The sequence below is a fragment of the Marmota monax genome, unplaced genomic scaffold, assembly GCF_021218885.2.
Source record: "Marmota monax isolate L192 unplaced genomic scaffold, Marmota_monax_Labrador192_F-V1.1 WCK01_AAM20220418_F8-fsc00355, whole genome shotgun sequence".
Lineage (NCBI taxonomy): Eukaryota > Metazoa > Chordata > Mammalia > Rodentia > Sciuridae > Marmota > Marmota monax.
The window spans coordinates 209427-233081 of NW_026694765.1; the positions used below are offsets into that span (position 1 = coordinate 209427).

General features: G+C 34.5%; 1 protein-coding gene and 1 long non-coding RNA gene across 2 annotated transcripts in view; one reads left to right on the plus strand and one right to left on the minus strand.

The window, feature by feature from the left end:
* The window catches only part of Rhag (Rh associated glycoprotein), a 27047-nt gene extending 20044 nt beyond the window's left edge, over positions 1-7003 (plus strand). Inside the window, exons 6-10 of the mRNA XM_046425115.2 lie at positions 188-325; positions 1208-1329; positions 4980-5053; positions 5263-5336; positions 6278-7003. Coding sequence (XP_046281071.1) covers positions 188-325; positions 1208-1329; positions 4980-5053; positions 5263-5336; positions 6278-6343 — 474 coding nt within the window. The 3' untranslated portion in view covers positions 6344-7003. The remainder of the gene's footprint in view (positions 1-187; positions 326-1207; positions 1330-4979; positions 5054-5262; positions 5337-6277) is intronic.
* LOC124079527 (uncharacterized) lies at positions 4669-23128 on the minus strand. The gene is made up of 4 exons (XR_006847388.2): positions 23093-23128; positions 15798-15865; positions 9202-9369; positions 4669-7229 (listed from the first exon to the last, which is right to left on the minus strand). It is a non-coding gene; the product is annotated as an uncharacterized LOC124079527 (long non-coding RNA).
* Between the last annotated feature and the right edge of the window lie 527 nt (positions 23129-23655).

A 23655-nucleotide genomic window follows, 5' to 3' on the forward strand; every position in this document is an offset into this window, starting at 1 on the left:
TCAATTAATATTAATATATATATACATATGTATATATATATACACACACACATACACACGCATATATATGTATGTATGTATCAGTATCCCTTGCAGCTGAAGACTGTGTCTGTGAGCACTGAACTCCACATTTCTGTAGTCCTTCTGAACCCTCCCTCATAACGCTCACTCACGATTCTCCACACAGGTGCACATTCAGAATGCTACCCTCGCAGGAGGAGTTGCTGTGGGCACTTGTGCAGACATGGATATTAGCCCATATGTGGCTATGATCATTGGAAGCATTGCAGGAGTTGTCTCCGTGCTTGGATACAAGTTCCTGACTGTAAGTATGGCAGATATTCTAAGCCAAATCTGGAATCTGTGTTGTTATCTTCTCTTATCCCATCAGCAGAGAAAAGGCACAAAGTTTCCTTTCATAAGTACCTTTCCTTGCCTGGAGGGTGTTTGCCATCCTTTCAGAAATACCACCCACATTTCAGGTGTCCAGTGGTTCTACTCTTTCCTGACCTCTCTGTGGCAGCTGGAGAAAGTCTGACATCAGTTACTTATAATTTAGTATGAATTTAATGTCAGGTGCTTGTGTGTGATTTTCCTCCACAGAATTTCCACTGTGTTATTGTTGTTATTGTTGTTGTTGTTGATTTTGTATAACTAAGGATTCTAGACTCCTTTAGGGTGTCATCAGAAAGTGAGAAGGAGTAGGATCTAAAATCACTCCCATTTCAACCCATCCACTAAAGATGGAAATGGTGGTTTTGCCACCAATATCCTCAAATTATTTGACATTGGTGGATTTCAGACATGGATAGAGAACCAAATTATAGAGAAGATTTCTTTTTCTGAGGCAGGGGAGGAAATGGGAAAGATGTAGATCAGAGAAAGTAGCAGATATGTAGGAAAAAGAACTTTAGAAATCTAATGTACAGCACGAGTGATACAGAATTTAAAATCTACTGTATGCAAAATTCGTGGTAAATGAGTGGTTTTTAGTTCTCATGCCACAAAAAAAGGGGGATAACTATAGAGATGTTAATTCACTTCACAATAGTAACTTTTTTACTGTTCATATGTATTCCATAACATTATGCCGTGCATTTTAAAGATACACAATAAAAATTAATTTATAAAATCTTTTTTCTGCATGGTTATTTCATATGTAACATATCTAGCAAAATAATAAGCCTTTCTCCTTTTATAATTATAGCCTTGTTTTGCTGCTAAATTGAGGATCCATGATACCTGCGGGGTGCACAACCTGCACGGCTTACCTGGCGTGATAGGAGGCCTCGCAAGCATTGTGGCCATAGTCATGGGAAAATCTAAAAAGTGAGTCAAAGAATGGCTTGTTCTCTTCCTGGTACTATCTTGTTTTCTCTCCTTCTTTGAGATATCCTTTAATGGGAGAACAAGGTTGTTTGGGGGATTTTGTTTAGGTTGGGTTTGGTTGAATGGTTGGCTTTTGTTTTTCTAGTATTTCAGCCCCAAATCTGTATTGTTTCTACCGCATTCAAAGAGACACAAATGAGAGAACAAAATTGTATTGAAAGATGCAACTTAACAAATTATTAATGCCCTTTTTAAAAAATTAATAATGTTCATTTAAATTTCTCTACCATAGAAAACTGTCATCAGACAGATTAGGCAATATGATAAGCACAATTGGATCGCAGTAGGCTTACTCTTTTGGGGGGGTCCCACCAAAATGGAGGAGAGGCACATGTGGTGAGTTGAAACAGTCACTTCCAGGAAATTTACACAACCAAGGATGAGTTAGCCTAATTTTGGATCTAGCAAATCTGGAAGGCAATGTGTGGCCCCAACACTGCTACCAACAAGTTATGTGACTTTTAACATGTTGCTCAACCTCTCTGGTTCCCCATTTCCTCCTCTATAAAATAAGAAGACAGGACTATTTCATCTCTAAAATCCCTTCTAGCTCTAACAGACTTAGATTCACCCCAAAGGGGACATAAATGTTTATTTAAATGGCCAGAGGGAAAATAGCAGTCAAGCCCAGAATGGAAGTGATACTAAAGGCTATCATTGCCACTTTTAGGCAACAAGACTGGAATAATTTGATATGATCACTCAGAAAGTAAGTAAAGAAGCAGAATTCTCAGTTTTAAAAGCCAGTTTTGCCAGGTATGGTAGCCCATGCCTGTAATCCCAGTGGCTCAGGAAGCTGAGGCAGGAGAGTCACAAATTCAAGTCCAGTCTCAGCAACTTAGAATGACCCTAAACAACTCAGTGAGACTTTTTCTCTATATAAAATATAAAAAAGGGCAGCGGATGTGGTTCAGTGGTTAAGCACCCCTGGGTTCAATCCCCAGTACCAAAAAATAAATAAAATAAAATAAAAATATAAAAGCCAGTTGAAGCATGAAGAAAAAGTGAACATGTATCTAGAAATGTCTCAGGATAACTACTGACTAGAGTTGCATAATTGGAAAAGAAAAAAAAATTTCTTCGATTTTAGCAAATTAAAATTTAACCCTATTGAGACGAGCAATAAGTGTTTTAAAATTTAATCATATTTTTTTCTGAGTAAAAACTGTGCTTCCAAATTTACACATATGGTTGACCCTTTTCATCTACATGCTATTTTTTAATCCCTTCTGAAATTTGAAAGACAACCCCCAAAATATTCACTCTTTCGCTTCATTTCTCTCCAATACCTAACAAGCTATTGAGAATGAACATGAAAATATTTTCTTGCAAATCAAGCATGATAAAAGCATGTGCCAATGAGCTCAACTCCTAAGTGTTATAATGTGTACACACGGTGTAAAAACATTAGAAGCTGCCTTCTGATTGGGAATTCTTGATCATCATGCCCAGACCTGTAACACAGATGTAATAAAACAAGTCTACCGGCTTTTGAGAGCTGGGCCTCACTGGGTGGCCAAACATTGGGTTAGTCTCGTGGTTAAGGGTTTAGACTTTGCTTATACAGGTTTAGTAATATCTTCTTCATTTATTTATGGAGGAGTGGGGACAATGGCAAAGGAATTGAAAGGAGCAAGCCTTGAAGGCTCATGTACCTGGCTAAAATTCACATTTAAAATAAAAACTTTCCTGAGAGACAAGACAATCACAAGTGTCCATTTGGAATATTAAAATTCAAATCAGGCTTTGGTGTGTGAAGAACAAAGGGAAGTTAAGATTCTTAAGAGACATTTTTGCAGATGATGGCAGCCTAACTCCAATGATGTTATTAATTTTGTTTAATTAATTGTTTTCCATACCTATTTGATAAAAGAATAATTTTCATCAAAAATACCTTTTAGCTCTGTATATGATCTTAGCAAATTCCTGTAAAATTAGCACATAAATTAGAAAGAAGGAAATCAAATAAATAATATGTATTAAATATTCAACTTCACTAGTGATCAGACAGATGCAAATTAAAACAAGTTACCAGTTTTTTCACAAATCAAGTTGATAGAGAATACATGAATAATAATATTGAAAGGTGGTCAAAGAAGAGAAATGGAGATATAAACTATACACTTATCTGTTTGGAAAAATCCATTAAATATAAATATATATAATATCATTTTTAAAATATAATATCATTTTTAAAATAGATTTTATTTTATGAAAATATTTGGACAAGTTTGAGATCACATTCAGAGGAGGATATGTTCTTACAACATTTTGAAAATATGAAACACTGGGAGGAAACTAAATATCAGCCTATGGAACTATATGCAGTAATATGCTGTAGCAATTCAAATTATGATCCTGCTCTATATTTGATAACATGAAAGGATATTTCAGACATTTAATGGGAAAATCAGTGCTATATACATTTTTATTTTATTATTTAATTTATTTGTTTTTGGCACTGAAGATTGAAGCCAGGGGCACTTAACCACTGAGCCCCATCCCCCAATTTTTTATTTTTATACAGGATCTCACTAAGTTTTTTAGGGCCTTGCTAAGTTCCTGAGGCTGGCTTTGAATTTGTGATCCTCCTGCCTCAGCTTCCCAAGCCATTGAAAATACAGGCATGTGCCGCTGCACCAGGACTGATATATTTTTTTTAATTCGTTATATTTTTATTCTGATAAGGTTTGAGGAATATTAAATGTCTTCTTTTCCTTTTTATTCATTTGTGGTTTCTAATATTTAGATTGATATATTGTTACTTGTACAATTTTTTATGTAGAAGAAAATTTTTTAAACTTTCAAATAAAGAGGAAAAAAATGAGTTTAGTGTTTTCTTTTCCTTGGATCATGAAGCTGAAACACCAATAAACTCTCATTTTCCAGTTGTTTGTTTTCCTGCAATTACTCATATCATCTTTCAACAACTCTATTAATTGCCTTCTATGAGAGAGGCCCAGGAGACGCCCACATTCCTAATTCCTTTGTCACTCATTTAACAGCCTGAAGCATTTCAGTCACCTTTTATCACATTCTCTGTTCCCAAAATTATAAGGTATTTTTTCACTAATTTTATTTTGAGGTAACTACTTATAAGATCACAGATATTTATTTAAGTATCTTCAATGAGTTCTCTCACATATGCTAAAATTAGCATTCTTTAGCCTTTTAATAGATTTTCTAATTCTGTTATAAGTTTCTTTAGAGTGTGATGAAGAAATAGTTGCTTTTTTATATGTTAATTGCTGTCTAGAAGAGAAGCTGACACAGGGCTAGTACTTAATAAATATTTATTGAATAAATTAAAACAGGGATCAATTTTTGAGAGTGCTAAACTCTTTCTAGGGAAGACCTTCTTATCATTCCTGAAGATGCATCAAAAGATGATTCTTAAGTTTATTTAAGAATTTTCTACCACTACTCAAAAGTCTCAAAGAAATTAAAGGTACAAAAGAAAAATATTGGTCTGTTTGCTGGCGTGTAATTCTGGACTCTGTCCTGAAGATGGCAGGATCCCCCACTGTCAGCAGGTGAGATTCCTTGGCTGGTATCCAGGAAAAACAAAATTCTTTTGTTTGTCTTCTTAGGTCTACCATAGCCATGCAAGCAGCTGCCTTGGGTTCTTCCATTGGAACAGCAATTGTTGGAGGTATTCTTACAGGTGAGTAAAAAAGTCAGTACTTCCCTGTACCCTATGGTCTCTGGATAATAGCTGGTTAATAAGCAAGTCAAATGGTAAATTCAGAGTATTCTAAGCTTCTGGCTGTAAAATAATTATGTCAGTTTAAGGAGGTGATTTTGTAACAGTGTTTTAATTACTATTTCCTCTTCAGCCTCACAATATGATTTATTTTCCCTTTACCTTCACAGGTTTAATTCTAAAGATACCTTTCTGGGAACAGCCATCTGACCAGAATTGCTATGATGATTCTGTTTATTGGGAGGTACTGTACAGAATCCTAAACAATGTAGTTGGGAAATGTGGTACACAACCTTAATTCCAGCAACTCAGGAGGTTGAGGCAGGAGCATTGCAAATTCAAGACCAGCCTCAGCAATTTAGCAAGACCATCAGCAACTTAGTAAAACCATGTCTCAAAATTAAAAAAAAAAATAATAATACAATAAAAAAGACTGGGGATATAACTCAGTGGTTAGTGCCCCTGGGTTCAATCCCCAGTATCAAAAAATAAAAATTAAAAGAAAAAGAATGTAAATGATAGCTCTACTAGTAAAAAGTTTTGCTCATCTTAAGCATACATGCCTGTGTGGCATCCATAAGATGAAAATGGATGATATCCCCGTTTAGACAAAAATAGAGACTGTACATCCAACCAGATAAAATCAGAATTTATGAGTTTTTTCCAAAGCAGAAACTTATGAAGAAAAGACAAAATTTAGTTGACAAGTGTCTTGTCACTCCTCTGATAACAATTAAAAAGAGCTACTTATAAAAAGAAATAAGTTCCGAGCAAGAGTGTGAGACATTATTCCAAAGGTAAAAGTAGGCAGAAGCAAATGGAATGTGTAAAGTTGAAGACCTTGAGTGAGTACACATCAACAGGTTCTATAATAACAAAATCAGCTTCTTCCTATTCTCCACTTTCTGCCTATTTACTCCATTGACATTTTGTTCTACTGTTTCTTGTAAAACTCAAGTGAGATAGATGTTTGCGTTTTTCAGCAGGACTTCCAGGGAGAAGAGGCTTGGGAAAGGAGGAAGTGTAATCAAAGTGGATGAGATAAATAGTTTTGTTCTTAAATTTTTTCCTCAACTCCAACTTATTCCCAGATCTTTCTAACTTCAGATAATAATTAAGAAAATACCATTGTTTCAATACTCAACGTCTGTCAGACCCAGTGAAAGAATCTTGTTTTCTTTAAAGGTCCCTCCAGAGAAAGAATATGACAGACACTTCCAACTCCACAACCTGCTGGAACCTGAAGCCTAATACCATTGCTGTGCTCCAGCTTTCTTTTCTATCACATACAGTCAAGGTTAAATAAAGAAAAAGGCAGCATGTGAAGAGAATATGGACCAGAGTGGATCGATGCTAATCCCCAAATAGCCAATGTAAAAATGTCTGTATATCTGATGCTGTCTCTTGATTTTAGAATGCTTGCTTAATTGAAGGGATATGGCTCATAAAACAGATGGTCAATGCTTTCTATCCAGAACTTAGAATGCTTTTGCCAGTAAGTAGGTTCAGAATGACAATTGATGTATGTTCTTGAATTTTTCCCAAAGAAGTAGGTTACATAGAAATCAACGCTTCTTAGTCATGTCAGACTTTTAATGTAAATACAATTGATATAATTCCTTCAATCCTTATGATTTTAAAAGGGAAGCCAATGAAACAACAATAAGTACAAGGAATCTACATTAGAAAAATGAAAGAAGTGCTTGTAAATATGCAGTGATATTATTGTTTTGGGTAGTGTTTGTTATTTTAATAGATCACATTAGTAATATTATATCTTGAATATTTTTAATTCCTTTAGCAAATTTAGTATTTTCAGAAAGAGTTCAACTGCTATATTATCACCATCCATTTTGTATAAAATTTCAAAGAATTAAAAATTATAAAATAAAGCATTAGTCTTTAAATCTCCTTTTTTTGTTGGTTAAAAATTCATTTTAGTAATATGCACGAACACACACACTCACCCCCTCATATTTCATCCATACTTAATTAAATGTATTGCTAATGTATTTAAAAACCAAGTAATTGTCTTATATGATAAGTTTTTAAAAAATCAGTTTTAGGGCTTGGGATATGGCTCAGTGATACAGCACATGCCCAGTATATGTGAGGCAGGGGTTTGATTCCCAGCAATCTAAAACAAAAAAGAAAAGAAGGAATGAAGAAAGAAAACTTTCAGGAAAATCACATAACTTTTTTTTTTTTTCTGTCTGGAAAGTTTTAAGATTTATCTTGTATCCCTGAAGTCCTGAAATTTTGCCAGAATGTGTATCAATGAGGAATTGGGCGCCACCATAATTAACAGAACTTTAGTTTCTGACTGCTAGGACTTTAAAATTACAGCTAGGAATAGATTGCTTAATATTTTATTTCAGGGAAAATATATTATCATTTACTTATATTGCACTGGCTATTCAGGTGACTTCTTTCACCCAGGACCTCCTTCTAACAACTCTTCTAAGTGTGCTGTCTTACAAGTATGTCCACTATTCCCTCCCTTGCTAATAATCGCAAGGCTTTTGAGACTGCCTAAGGCTTTTGAGACTGCCTGAGTCCCTGCTGATCACAAGGCAGATCTCAGAGGGTCTTGGCTATACTTGGGTCTAGGAAAAAAAAAAAAAAACTATTATTTTTATTTGCTCAAGAACTATGTCATGAAGGCCATCACGTTCTGGGCTGTGAACACTCAGATCTGCCTCCCTGCAATGCAGTTTTTACCAACAACAAAGCCTTATTTTTTAAATTTGGAGTTAACAGCCTTTTTTCACAGTAGTATATCACCTCTTTCTTTCTATCTTGCCTGGGATTTACTGAATCACTTTAATCTGAAGAGCTGAATCTTTTGCTTAGATAAATTATCTTACTACTTAATAAAATTCCTCTCCTCTATTCATTTTTGTTCTGCTAGCACTATATCAATCTCATGGAAAGTCTGTTGGATCTGTTATCCAAATCTTTCTCACTTTATTTCATTAGTTCACTTCATTTTCTGCTTTAATTCATTTTTGCTTGTTTGCATATTTGAAAATTGTTGTCCATTTTTATAGATCCAACAAAGTTTTGTGTGTATGTGCACAGGTATATATGTGCTGTTCTTAAATTTCCTTAATTTCTTTCATAATTTTGTTTATTGGGAGGGGTTTATTTTTGTTCACTTTTAAAGTCTAATCCTGCTCTTAAATTTATTTATTGTTTATCTATTCCCTGCAAATATTAAGATGTCAAGTAATACCAGTTTGTTAGCTGTTTGCTTTGATTAAAAATCTCAAGTTCTACCTAGGTGATCAGTTTCAGGAAGCTTTCATTTTTCTTTGCTCCTTTGTCTAAATCTGAAAGATTGGCCCATAATTATTAACTGCAATTTCAGAAAGTTTTGTGAAAGCTGAGATAGTTTCCGGCTTATTCCAGCCCTTGTTTTCATAGTCTTTAAGCTGTTTATTGCACAAGATAAGAAAGCTCTGTTGATGGGGTCAAAGGGAGTCTCCACAAGTTCTACTTTGTTAGAAATCATTATCGTTTAAAACAAACTCTTACTGGTCTCTTGATTCTTTTCACTCTGAGTGCTGGAACCCACTAGGTAGATTGTCCATTTCTTCTGTCTATTCACTAGAAGTTAAGTTCCTGCGCTGAAGTATGGGTGCGGGAGGGAGGCAAAAGTCTTGAAAATGTAAACCAGGTATAGTGGCCCACACCTTTAATCTCAGTGGCTCAGGAGGCTGAGGCAGGAAGATAGCAAGTTTGAGGCTAGCCTCAGTAACTTAGCAAGGCCTAACCAATTTAGTGAGATCCCAGCTCAAAGGTTGGTGACTTAGCTCAGTGGTAAGGCACATTCCATTTGCTCCTAGGTTCAATCCCCAGCAAATTCACTTCCTCTGGATTGACATCTCAAGAAAATCTTTCTGTTTTCTAGTCTTTTCAGCAAGCAAAGCTTAGCATTCTCCTAGAATTGTGGCTGAAAGTGACTTAATGTCTCTTTTAAGACCTTCTGCAGCTCCTGGGGGACCAGGAATACTTACTAACAACCCAGAAACATCAATTGAGAAGATAAATCAACAACCCATTGGCATTCACAAATCTCTGAGAACTAATAATACCCAGATCTTTACCTGTGGGTCTCCTTCAACAGCTTCCAGCCTCCAAACTCTCCTCCACACAAAGGAGAAAAGTTCTCTATCAACATAGTTTTTTGTTTCCCCAGAATCCATACAAATGGCCAACAGAATCCAAACTTTTACATCTTCCAGGCATGGTTGCTGCTTATCTCAGGAGAGATCCTATAGTTCAATTAGAATTGTGGAATGAGATCAAAAGAGACACATTCAAGCTCCCATCTTCCCCACTTAAATAAAATATAACGATTTCATGTATTTTACAATTTAAAAATGTTTCTTATGGCATTTAAGTGTGAAAAAATAAATTTCTTAAGAACTGACACACTCATTTTTTTCCATAACCTTTACATTTGGAATAAAGCACATAAATTAGATGCTTGTTTAGTAGGTGAGTGAATAAATAATTAAATAAAAAAAGAAGCAAAGGGACATATTTTTAATTTTTGTTCTTCTTTGTTCCAGACTCTGTAAATACAAAAATGATCAAGTTCTCAATCTTTCTCTAACTTTTCATAACATTGACCCTTTTGAAGACTATAGGCCAGTTATTTTGCAAAATGTCTCCAGTCTGGATTTGTCTGATGTTTCCTCCTTAGATTCAGTTTATATGAATTTACCAGCAGTGTTGCAAAAAGAAATGTAATTGCTGGACCACATCCTATCAGTTGGAGCAGTTTTTGAACTTGTTGTGTTATTGATGATTGCTCACTTAGCTCACTGATTAAGGTAGCATGTTTTTTCTCTTTAAAAAGTCTTCTTTCTACCTTTGTAATTAATATTATTTTGTGGGAAGCAATGTGAAGTGTTCTATATCCCTATGCCAATGTCTTATTCCTCCTCAATCTTGAAATGTATTCATTTACTAATTTATATCACTATAGTCTCATGATTTTTATTTTAGTAAATTATATACAATACAATACAAGATTGTTGTGATGAGAAAATTGTCCCAGACTTGGCCCATGCAAGCCTATTCCAGCTGGTTTCTATGTCTTTTTGACATGTACTTCACCTTGTGCTTTGCCTGCTCCAGCTCTGGCATCAGCCATTTCTTTGAGTCCTGCTTCCTTTCTACAAGGTAGATGTGCTCATTGCCTCTTTTTGGCCCTCTCTGTTGTTGTAAGAGATAGGGAATGTAAATGTGTGTTTGAATAGATAGATTTGCATCTATTATAATTTCTTCATTGACATAAATATTTCTATATACAATGAGGGTTGTTATAATACTTGTTTTGAAAATGTGAATTTGTTCCAGTACAATTGATATCTTAAGGAACATATTAATCATGTCATAAATTTCATGGTTACATATGCATGATTTCATTTGCAAGAAACACAAAGTGAACACAGAAAACTGCACCTTGCTGAACAAGACAGTCCACAAATGTGCCTATGCATGTACATGCACACAAACCTATAACCAGCTCCGTCAGTTTATCTCATGTATTAAGACCACATCCATTTTATCTGGTGCCTAACTTTCTGATTACAAGTAACCCTCCTTCTACCACTTCACAATAACTCACAAGTTGCAATCTTTCTGAAGTCCACTTCCACAAGCAAACTTTAGGTCCTTTTCAAGGTAAAGTGCGATGTTTAGAAAGTAAACACACAACTCCAGAAAGAATCTTCACTCATACTATCAAGTTGCTTTATCTTCTTTTAAGAACTTGGAATGGGACCTTATAGCCAATGCCAATTTTATGTAGTTCATGCCAGAAAAAAGATAGTAAATTTTAATCAGTAGACTCAAAGGAACACACTTCGTTTTTATGAAACGAGGTTGGTAAATAAATGCATACATGTGTACCTTTATTCCCTAACTCCTTCTCATTGATTTTAAATAAGTTTTTCAATTAAAATGCCAGACTTTAGATGGCAGAGATTTAACAATGTTGAATTTTACCTGACCCCTTGTGAAAATAGTGAGGGGTGAAAAGAATCCACCCAACCCTGCTGTGTTCCAGAAAATGGCTTTCAGCAAAATACACCCTTCCAACATGACCTAAATTGTATTCGCAGATGCCCCCTGGCTTACCTATAACAATGCCAACCACAGGTGTTTCAAATTCTTTCATAAATGATTAGCTGAGCTACTTTTCCCCACTGGTTAATCTTAACCAAATTAGTTAATGTTCTCTCCTTGCCCTAGGCTGCTGAACTTTGGCCCACCCTCAGCCCAAGCCAGCATGAAAACTCTCCAGACAATAGACCGGTCAGGGCTAAAATATTCCCTGATTTATTATCCAATTATGCCAATCTTTCATCCTACAGACCCAACTCTTTCTAATCTGTTTACTTTTCTCTATATTTCTAAGACTCAATAAATATAATTGGGATTCCAATTTATTGACCAAGTTGCCTTCTTTGTGAATAATGGTACATATTTCTCTATTTACAGATTAATGGATAATCCAAATTCTAATTATATTTTAGTTTTGAGGAACAATCTTGGGAGGGAGACACACAGATTAATAATAATAGCACATTTTATTAAAAAATTAACTATTTACATAATAAATTCTACCACAACCCACCAAAGTACATCAAATTTGGGGAGTCAAATTGTCCTTTTGTAAAATTAGAAGTTTGGTAATCTGATTCTCTATAATGGTAGAAAACACCCTCCACCATTAACAAAGAGACATCTGATCAATGAATCCTATTATTTCCATATATTTATTTCAACCTTAATAAACATGCTAGATGAATAATACTATATACTGAGACACAGAGAATTTAAGTAGCTTTCCACAAGCAAACTAATAAAAGGCAGAACTTAAATTTAAACTCAGATCTGTTTGGTGCCAAAGGTCAAACTCTTTTAATCATTGTGCTATATCAGACCCTCCTTAAGTCCAGAAATTAATTACTGTAGTATCATATGTGAATATTAAGGGAGAAGGATTTTTGGTGATATTCAAGAATTTAAGTTTGCAAAAGGGAGTTGTATTTTTCAGCAAAAGTCTAACTTTCATTAAGTTATATTAAGGCAAGCAGCTTATATTTCTGATTTTTTGTTTAATCTAGTTTTTAAATTTGTTTTGACTTCATAGCTATATTAAATATGTAAGAAGAAAATAGATACTATTTAAATTTTACAAATATCTAACTATTATACTAACATAATTTAAATTTTAAAAAGTACTAGTGCTTGTGATATAGCTGATATATGGACATTATATATATATATATATATATATATATATATATTATACAATCAGAATGGCATAATTAATGTTCTTGCATTGTTTGAAAATAAGGAAATTCAAACAGAAATTTGAGATCACTTTCACATACCTATTTATGAAGAAAAGGAAAAGAGCTAATTAGAGCCATTTCATATAATTCATCAACTTTGCTCTGAAATTTTTAGCTTGGTGGTTTGTGTCCAGGCCAGTCTATGACTCCCCCCACCCCCATTACTCTCTACTTGTTTGTGCCTAAATTTTCTATAACCATCTGTTATAGTCTGAATTGTGTCTTCCAAATTTCATAAGCTGAAGTCTTAACTTCCACTGTCTCAGGGTGTCACAATGTTTATATTCAGAGATAAGACTTTAGACAGGTAATTAAAATTAACTGAAATCTTGGGATAGGCCCTATTATAATAGGACTAGTGTTCTTATAAGAAGAGATTAGGACATGGATACATACAAAGGAAACCCTGTGTGGAGACATATAGAAAAGAGAGCCATCTATAAGTCAAGGAGAGAAACCAACTTTGTGGACACCTTGATCTTGACCTTCTTGTCTGCAGTATTGTGAGAAAATAAATGTCTGTTGTTTCATTTCCTCATTTTGTCATTTTGTCATACTTTTTTACAGCAGCCCTAGAAAATTAACATGTATCCTCTTTGACTTGGGAATTGCTCCAGGTTCTCCTCACTGCCTCTTTCTTTTCTCCATCTTACTGCTACCAGGTTTACTGTATTTTCATCCTGTTGTCTCTCACTGTATGTTTCCCTCTCAGAACTTTCTGTAACAGTGTCTTGGTTATAAGACCCTTGAATAGGCTGGGAACTCATTTTGTCTTGCAGAATCAGCTAGTTGGGTTGGATCTTCAGCCACTAAAGCTCATGGTCAAATGACAGTTTTTGCTCGTAATATATAACTAACTCTGCACCTAAGACTAGTCTTAGCACCCAAGAGCTAAGATGAAATGGAGGCTGGTAAGGTTGTATGATTATGGTACGATTATGGTATGATTATGACAATAGTACTTCAGTATGAGAAAGTGTGAATTCTAGAGCCAGACTGCCTGAATTTGGACACACATCCACACATGCCCAGTTCTTATGTAATATATTTTTTGTTTTTCTACCAAGAATGGTGAAAATATTACCTGTTCTCATGCACTTACTCTATTTATTCTGTATATACACATCAATAGTTATAATACAGTAAATACATGATAAACTCTGTAAATATCATTATGGTAACCATAGCAATAATATCACATATTACCCCAATCATCTGCCTTGAGCAATGACCACCTATACCCATCAATTTTCAGGCATGGTAGCATATATATTACTTGTCCAGAATTAATACCTCATCTCTGACCTGCAACATAATCCCCACTCAGATATATAAGGAAAGTCCTAATTTACTATGAATAATGGTACATATTTATATATTTACAGATATTTACAGAGGAAACTAATGAGTTTTCTCTCTGGCTTTCTTAACTCTATGACAAGATTTTTAAATTTCTAACTTTTTCTAAAATTGTAAAAATAATTCACATAAATGACAAGTATTTGGCAAAAAAAAAAGTCTAAGAGTACTGATTTTTTTCTAAATAACAAATGATAGTTTCCCTTTCCTTAAACACTATCCAGATGCCCTGTCCTTCCTAACAGATGTTGCTATTATTAACAGTATAATTCGATTCTTTAAAAAAAGGATTTATAAACAAGTTGTGGTAACATAAGGCCAGGAAGGGAGGCTATTTTAAAGTTCTTCTGCTATATAAAACCCATATAATGTCACTAAAAGATAGATGATAAATTAATATTGTGTGCTAAACCTCCAAGGCAACTGTTAAAATAACAAAACAGAGTTATAGCTAAGAAGCCAAAAAGAGATACTCAAGAAGGTAGAAATGAGAAAGAAAGAGAGAGAAAGGAAAGAACAGATGAGCTAAATAAGAAACAAATGACTTAACCATGTCACATTAAATATAAATGGTCTAAGCATTTGAATTAAAAGACAGAGATTGTTGGATGGGATAAAAAAAATTGCAAGACCAAACTATGTGCTGCCTTCAAAGAAGCATTTTATATAAAGACAAAAATAGGTTAAAAGTAAATTAGTAGGGAAAATATGTGCCCTGTTTATATTAGTCACAAAAAGTTGGGAAAGCTATATTAATAGAGGCAAATTAGATTAAAAATAAAAAAACAGGAATATTAAATGTAATCTCAAAATAATAAAATGGTTAATTATTCAGAAGGACAGAATAATAGATACTCTTCTAATGTCAAAACCTCAAAATCATGAAGTAAAAATATATAGAAATGCAAAGACAGATAGAGAACTCAAAGATTTCATTATTCCTCTCTCAATAATTAACAGCAGATAAAAAGACCTAAATTTCTTAACTCATATGTCAGAAAATAATGGTGACTATAATCAACAATTATCCTTAAATATTAAGAAGTACATCCATAAGAAACATTTATGACTATATTTTGGGGCTGTTAGTCAGCTATAATCAAATTTTAGATGCTATGTTATGAAAGCCAGATGTGTGAATCACGAACATCTGGAACTAGCAACACATGACAGATTAAAAGCTTTGGAGTCAGGCACACTTGAGTTCTTACCAATTATGTGATCTGGGCCATATTACTTAACTTCTTAAAGTCTGAGCTTCTTCATTTGTAATGTTGGAATAATAATGGCATGACTAGGACCTGTTATTACAGTATTACCTCTTATTATATAACAATTTGAAGGAATCGATTGCAAGTAATTTAACTCCTGTCACGTTCCCATTTGTCTGATTGAACTCTTTGCTTCTTCCTCTGCTCTTTGTCTTGAAAAAATGATCCTATTGCCCTGTAACACTATTAAATGTAAATGTCACTAACAAGATGGCTTTGAGACTAAGAGTCATTTTCTATGCAAAGAAACACTGCTCTTTGTTTTGTCCCTGTAGCTGCCTCTCTTACACTATTCAAATGTTCAAGACTTGGCTCAAGAAAATTATCATCAGTGTCTGTTAGAGAAGTTTATCTGAGATTATGTTCAACCAATCCAAGATCATCCCAAGCAGGGCCTTTAAACTATAAAACTTTTAGTATTATGTAAATACAAGTGGTCCAAGGAGCACTGTAGGAGGAGTGAACTTAATTGCACCTCTGTTAAAAAGTAGCTATCAGAGGGGCTGGGGTTACAGCTTAGCTGTACAACGCTTGCCTTGCACATGTGAGGCACTGGTTTCAATTCTCAGCACCACATAAAAATAAATAAATAAAATAAATATATTGCATTCATCTTTAAAAAAAAAATCTTTTAAAAAATGGAGCTATCAGATCCTCACCAAATCCCTGACCTCTTTGAGTTACAATTTTCATACTCACAAAATGGCAGAATTTGACATCTATGGTCACTTGGTTCTTCCCAGTCCTATGTCACCAGGAATGATTATCTGAAAACATAAAGTTTCAAAGATGTCAGTTATTCATTCACTCTTTTATTTATCTACTAATTGAATAAGTATTTATTAAATGCCAGGCACTGTTCTAAGTTTTTGGGAATTCCACAGTAAAGCAAAAAAAGAAGTCGTCCTCACTTTCAAGAATTTCTGATTTCTTGCAGAAAACAAATGATAAACTAAACATTAAATATATAACATGATGATGACTAGAAAAAAATTGAGGAAAAAACGCTATTAAAAAGGCAATATATCAGTTGGTCCAATCTGTTGACCTAGTTCCTGGTCAGTCATTCTGACACAAAAAGGGAAGACTGCCTTTCTTTCTTGAGCAAGTCGAGAAGAATGAGCAACTGTCTTTCAGACACATGATTAAAAGTACACAAAAAAGTGGCAAATTTGATGGAAAAAAAAAGAAAACTTCCCTTTACAGAAAAGAATTCAGACATAATAGATGAGAGTTTGTCAGTGGACCAAAGATAAATGAGGAACGCCAGGCACTGAGCTTTTAATACACACTAGGGGCAATGTACATGTTAACTCTGTATTCATCAGTCCAACCTTTGTCTACAGTATCATTATCATTTTTCTCATTGTGAACATAAGAAATTAAAACTTAGTAAGTCAAGTAATCTGGTGAGACTGTGCCAGGATCTATGCACAGCACTAAGTTTAAAATCAGTTCTCTTCCACTCCTTTAAGAGGGTGGAAGAGGCTGACCATTATAAGGAACTTGAGGAGCAAAGTGAAATTAAGCCACTCTCTCTCACCATGCACAAAACTCAACCCAAAGTGGATAAAGGACTTAGGAATTAGACCAGAGACCCTATACCTAACAGAAGAGAAATCAGGCCAAATTTTTATCATGTCGGATTAGGTCGGATTTAACCAGATTCCTAAAGTGCAAGAAATAAAATCAAGAATTAATAAATGAAATGTATTCAAACTAAAAAGCTTCTTCTCAGCAAAGGAAATAATCAATAATGTAAACAGAGTGCCCACAGAATGGGAGAACATCTTTACTATCCGCACATCAAATAGAGCACTAATCTCCAGGATATATAAAGTACTCAAAAAACTTAACACCAAAAAAATAAAAAACCCAATCATAAATGGGCCAAGGAACCAAACAGACACTTCTCAGAAGAAGATAGACAATTGATCAACAAATACATTTTAAAAAATGTTCAACCTCTCTAGTAATTAGAGAAATACAAATCAAAACTACTCTAAGATTTCATCTCACTCCAGTCAGAATGGCAATTATCAAGAATACAAGCAATAATAAGTGTTGCTGAGGATGTGGAGAGAAAGGTATACTCATACATTGCTGGTGTCACTGCAAATTGGTACAACCACTATGGAAAGCAGTATGGAGATTCCTTAAAAAACTTGGAATGAAACCACCATTTTACCCAGTTATCCCACTCCTCAGTTTATACCCAAAGACTTAAAATCAGCATACTATAGTGACACAGCCACATCAATGTTCACAGAAGCTCAATTCACAATAACTAAACTGTGGAACCAACCTAGATGCCCTTCAACAGATGAATGGATAAAGAAAGTGTGGTATATATACACAATAGAATATTACTCAGCATTAAAAGAGAATAAAATTATGGCATTTGCAGGTAAATGGGTGGAGTTGGAGAATATCATGCTAAGTGAAGTTAGCTAATCCCAAAAAATCAAAGGCCAAATGTTCTCTCTTATAAGTGGATTTTGATCCATAACTAGGGAGGACGGGGGATGGCAGTGTAGGGAGAATGGAGGAACTTTGGGCAAAGGGGAAGAAGGAGGGAAAAGGATGGGGGTTGGGAGCGGGAAAGATTGTGAAATAAGATGATCATCATTACCCTAGGTAAATGTATGACTATACATATGGTGCAACTCTACATTGTGTACAACCAGAGAAATGAAAAGTTGTGCTCCTTTTTGTACAATGAAGTGAAATACATTCTTCTGTCATGTATAACTAATTAGAATTTTTTTAAAAAATTTTTTTTTAAAAAATGCATGTACAGTTGAGCTCCCCCAACCTGAAAGTCCAAAATCCAAAATGCCCTAGAATCTGAATTTTTTTGAGCACTGACATGATGCCACAAGTGGAAAATTCCACACCGGATCTTATGTGATGGGTCACAGTCAAAATGCAGATGCATTAAAAATATTGAACACAATTACCTTCAGCCTATGTGCATAAGGAACATATGAAACCTAAATGAATTTTATGTTTAGACTTGGGTCCCATTCCCCAAGATACTTCATAAGTATATGCAAATATTCCAAAATCCAAAGAATCTAAAATCTGAAAACACTTCTGCACTCAAGCATTTCAGAAAGAGACTCTCAAGCTGAATATACATACATGAGGATATTATAAATTTACCAATATAAATATATGTGATACAATTGGCAGATAATAAGCTACTCAGTGGTCCTTCGTGAAGACCCATACTGTTCATTGATTCTCAGAAAGGCTTTTGTTGATTTTTGTTAAATAATGGTTGCAATTTAGTGATGGTTTGACAAATGGAGTTGTATCTCAATCTCTTTTCCCAGTATATTTATTGTCACTATCTATGAGATCTATTTATAAACTAACTATTATGTAGAAAAAAAGGAACTTGAAATTCTTGATGGTGAGCTGTTGTTATTTAACCAACCACACACAGAATGTGGTGCGCCTTAGCAAACTACACAATCAATTGTATTATAAAACCATAGTTTCATATTGAGGATTAAACATGTACTATCTATCAGAAAACTTAAGACTAATCTTGGTTTTACAGGAAAAGAAAATCCTTCCAGATTTTATTTAATAAAGCAGATTGAACTGAAAAGTGAAAAAGGAGAAAGGCGGAAGGAGTTCAAAAAAGGCAACAAAACAGTGTAGGGCTTAATTCAGTTCTATTATAAAATAGATGAAAGACCATAATGTGGAGCAAACATTACCAACATCTTCAAAACTTTCATTTGTTTGGAAGCTGTTGGTTTTTGTCTGGTTGTAATTGTGACAAAATCTCTATTGTTTAAATAATTATTTCAACTAATTGAACATGAGTGGGTTTGATTCTTTTGCCATAATTTCAATTCTTGGCCTAATTCTTATTTTTATTTTAAATATTAAAATATTTATGACTAAAACATCCAAGCAACATTCTCCTCCAGGACCCAAACCTTGGCCAGTTATTGGAAATCTGCACATCCTCAATCTGAAGAGGCCATATCAAACCATGCAAGAGGTAAAAAAGAAAAAATATATATTGTTAATTTGATTCTTATTTATAATTTCTAAATCAGTCTTGCCCTAGTATGTTTATTAGTATGCATATTAACAACAGTTCCTATATGTATTGGGAGGGAATTTAGGTAGTATTTGAAATTAACAGATCTGCTTTAAATTTGAACATATGTTAAAAATTAGCACAAATACTTCTATTTTGAAAGCAGTATTTTAACACTAAAATATTTTAAACTTGTACTTGCATTTTCACATATAACCTGCTACAAAAGAATTTGTAGTAATAGTCTTACTCTAGAGTCTCAATTTAACTACTCAAAACATTGTACAAAAATTACAATCAAGATTGTGTCCCCCAAAATTTAGTTCTGGATATGCCATTAATTTGCTGTGTGAATTAGCCAGTGTCTTTGTTTTCTCATCTGTAAATTTACAGGGCTGGACAAAGTGCTAGACCAATTTCTCTAATTTTCCACTATGATTCTGTAACTATTGATTATGGAGCTACGTAGGTAATACAAAGACTCGAAGTTGGCATTTAGTTATAAATTTTAAGTTCCAAACAGCATGTAACTGCTGTATTCTATAACTTTTCAGTATAAAATCTTAAGGGGAATTTACTGAAAGAAAAATCATTATTTTATCTCAGTGGGTATAATAAAAATACCTATATTTGTGTTGCATTTTGTTTATTAAAGCACTGTAAGAATTACACTTAATCCTCACAATCATCCTAGAGGAAAAAGGGGGTGAAGTTTTCATCTTCATTTTACAGATATGTGTGGTTCTTTCTCCAACATCCAAAGGTCACAAAACAGGTTCATTCTTCAGAAAAACATAGCCTTCCTTCAATAAATCCTTCTTTTAAGTCCCTGTGCCCCAACCTCAATTGTTGATTCTCACACCATTCCTGTCCTTCACTTACATATTCACCAGCCTAATTTATGATTTAGTCTTTCATTTTTACCTTCTACATTGCTCTGAATTAATTCCATCTGTAAAATATCCTTTCTTCCCTTTTCCCAACTTCTATAATTTTTTTTTTCATAAAATTTCCCTCTCAGAATTGTTTTCTTTGCCTCACTCCTGCTACATCACCTTACATACGAAGGTTCCTAAGAGACTGTCATTATCACATCAAATTCCCATTTCAATTTTCACTCCCTAGAATACTAATCTTAATTATATTAATTTCCTACATCACTGAGCCCTTCTGCAATTTCTTTCGAAATTCTAATGGATTTTTTCTTTTTCTTTTTTTTTAAGTTTTCTTTTAAATTTTGTGATACTGGGGATTCAACTTAGGGGCACTTAATCATTAAGCTACACTCCAAGTTCTTTTTATTTTTTATGATTTTTTTCTTTTTTGATTTTACTTTAATGTTTTACTTTGGTTTTATCTTTTACTTTACCTAAGTTGCTGAGACTAGCATGGAACTTGCAGTCTTCCTGCCTCAGCCTCAATCACTGAGATTAGAAGTTTGCACTGCGGTGCCAACTTCTCTAATTGTCTTTTCATTGCTTGACCATTTTTCTGTACTTTATTGAAAATTTTTCTTTAAAAAATTCTTCCCAATTACCACAGTGAACTGGGGACCATAATTACAGTTCAGACTGTGGCATAAAAAACAGCACACATTCCATCAAGATCACATCAAACCCTTTCATTCAAAAGAATCCAATGCACAAGTGTCAAATATAAACACTGTCTTTTTGTTATTTATTAGAAGGGGAGAAAATATTCATTTATTTTGGCAGTACTTTTACAGTTTCAGGAAATGGCTTTGATGTCACAAATTACAGGAATAGGATAACAAACTTGGAGGGCATTTCTTTTTTTTTTTCCCCCCCCCCCCCCCCCGTTACTGGGGATTGAATTCAGCAGTGCTTTAACACTGAGCCGTATCCCCACAGTCATTTTTATATTTTTATTTTGAGATAGGGTCTCAGTAAGTTGCTTAGGGCCTCTCTAAGTTGCTGAAGCTGGTTTTGAACTTGAATCCTCCTGACTCCTCAGACCCCCCCCCCCCTTAGCCTCCTTCAGGCATGTGCCACTTGCCCAGCTAAAGGGCATTTCTTTGAGAGGCACAGGACTCTGTGGTTGAAAAAAAATTCTTCTTGTGCTGGCCACTGAGTCTTCCTGGGTGTTTAAAGATAAAATGGAATTTCCTACACAGACATTGTTAAGCACTCTTGTAGAGCAGAGTGTTTCCTGTATCTCCAACCCTCCACTCATGTCAAAGAGAATCTCTCACTTTTCTGGAGCTTCTTGTGGTCATATGACCTTCTTTTAGGCCACCCTTTGGCCAAAATGCACTTGCACTTGGCGCCAAGTTCCCTCTTACACTGCTTCTCTAGAGTTCAGATGACAGCACAAAACATGACTTGTCCAAAAATAACAGATATTAAGAACATGAGCATTTATTTATGTTCATGAAAATAGCAAACACTTTGTAGGATATCTCACTCAATGGGGCATTATTTTGGCTTAATACGGCCCTCTGGGGAGTTAGCGCAGGTTCATACACTTGAGAGACTTTTTCAAAGGATTGGTTAAAGTAAGTTGTTTTGACAAGTAGGAATTGTCTCATGCCAATTAAAAAATTCATCGTCCAACAATTCAATGGTTCATAAAGCAATTAAATATTACCATTCTGTTCACACACGCACACACAAGAACCACAGCAAAATGATTTACCAGATTAGTTTTGTGACTATGTTCTAAAAGGACAATGAAATTTCAAATTTGAAGTGTCATATTCAAGTATTTAAAAATGTAAAAAATGGTTTGATTACCCTTGATTTTAAGATTATAAGAATCATAGTCATGTAGCCAGGGCTTCTGGAGTCAGTGAGGTTAACTCCTAGGACACAAAATATTCTACAAAAATTAATTTGTCATTTCTCAAAGTACAGCTATTTGTTTATTATTTTTTTAAAAAATACATGGAGACCTTGTATACTGTGGCATCCCAAAATATAAGTGAGAGTGATATCGGCCGACCTTTCTGTCTGACACTGGTGGGAAATGGTTTTACACATTTTTCTGTCAATTCAAAGAGGAGGCAGAAGGAATCTAATGTTTTTTCTAAGGACAATTTTTATGAGGAAAGGAGCATTTAAAGTTGTCATCTCATTCTCTGCCAATGTTACTTGGGTTAATACCACAGGTTCCATAGCCAAGAAACTACAACAATATGTGCCCCCAGCTCCACAGCTGAGCAGCACTATTTACTCTGTGATTTCTTAAAGTTACAATTCCTTGCCTATACAATGCAGGTGATAAAATCTACTTTGCTGTTTTATAAAGTGCTGGGGTCCAGCAGGGGGTTGCGGGGGGAGTGGGGATTCCAGGGGTCCTTAAGGAGGAGTGGCGTCAACAAAAGAAGAAGAGTTGAGATCACAGGTTGCAAGTTACAAGCAGCCTCCAGAAGAAATCTTGCTTCCCCTAGAGGGACCTTTATTTTTATACCTTTTTTACAGGTGTTTTTTCAGGTAGTTAATGGATACCTTCAAAGCCCGAAACTTCTTTGATTTATATAATTTCCAAGAGTTACAACCTTTTCTGAGATACATTGATTACCTAAGATATTGAGTACATTGTTCAAAATATTTTTCTGTAACCTTAATCAATCATGATTAAGCTTTTATGTTTTCATGTCAAACACTAGGTGCTAGGCGACGCAATTATACTACATGTCTCCTGACCTATTATTCACTTCTAACTTTAAAGCACACCTATAATTATTTCATTAACCTTTAACTTTAAAGCATACTTATAATTAATGGTAAGCTTTCTTACTTCTAAACTAAAATCCCATTAAAACACACTTAAAGTAGTGAAAGTCTCTTATTTAAAAGCCTACTACCCTGAAGTGCCTCTAAAATATATCTATGTTAATTTTACATTATTTTATTTTTAATTTCCAAGGTAATTTCTTTTTTTCATAGGACCAATTTAACTGCTTACTTACAGCGTTTCCTTGATCCTTGGACAAAGCACACCAATTCTTATGTCTTTGTAATCTTTAACTAAAGGGCAGGCTTTACACCTCAACCCATTTGTCATTTATATTAACCATTTTCATTATAAATTTCTGTGTAAGGCAAAGGAGGATCTGTTGGTGGGAGGAATGTATTTTTATTAGCCTCTTGTCCTTGATGGGGATACCATAAGCTACAAATAGTGGTCCTTGTACTGTTGGCACAGAAATTGTTTTTCTATAGCTAGGCTGTTGTATAGGTTGTGGCTTCAGGACGGGGTTGGGGGGTTAGTATAAATTGTTAACCATGGGATAAATATTTCTTGTTTTTAGGCTTGAGGAATAAGATTATTGTTTGTATCCTGAGAGAGATTGAAACACACCTCATGGCATATCTCAATTATATCCTTAGTCTCATTCTGGGAATTTTCCTGCAATCTCAGGCAATATGTACTTTTATTACTGATTGACGTATGCCCTGTTATTCATATCATGAGTATCATAAACAAAACACTTAACATTCCCAGTGGTTCCGGTTTCCAGATGGATTGGCC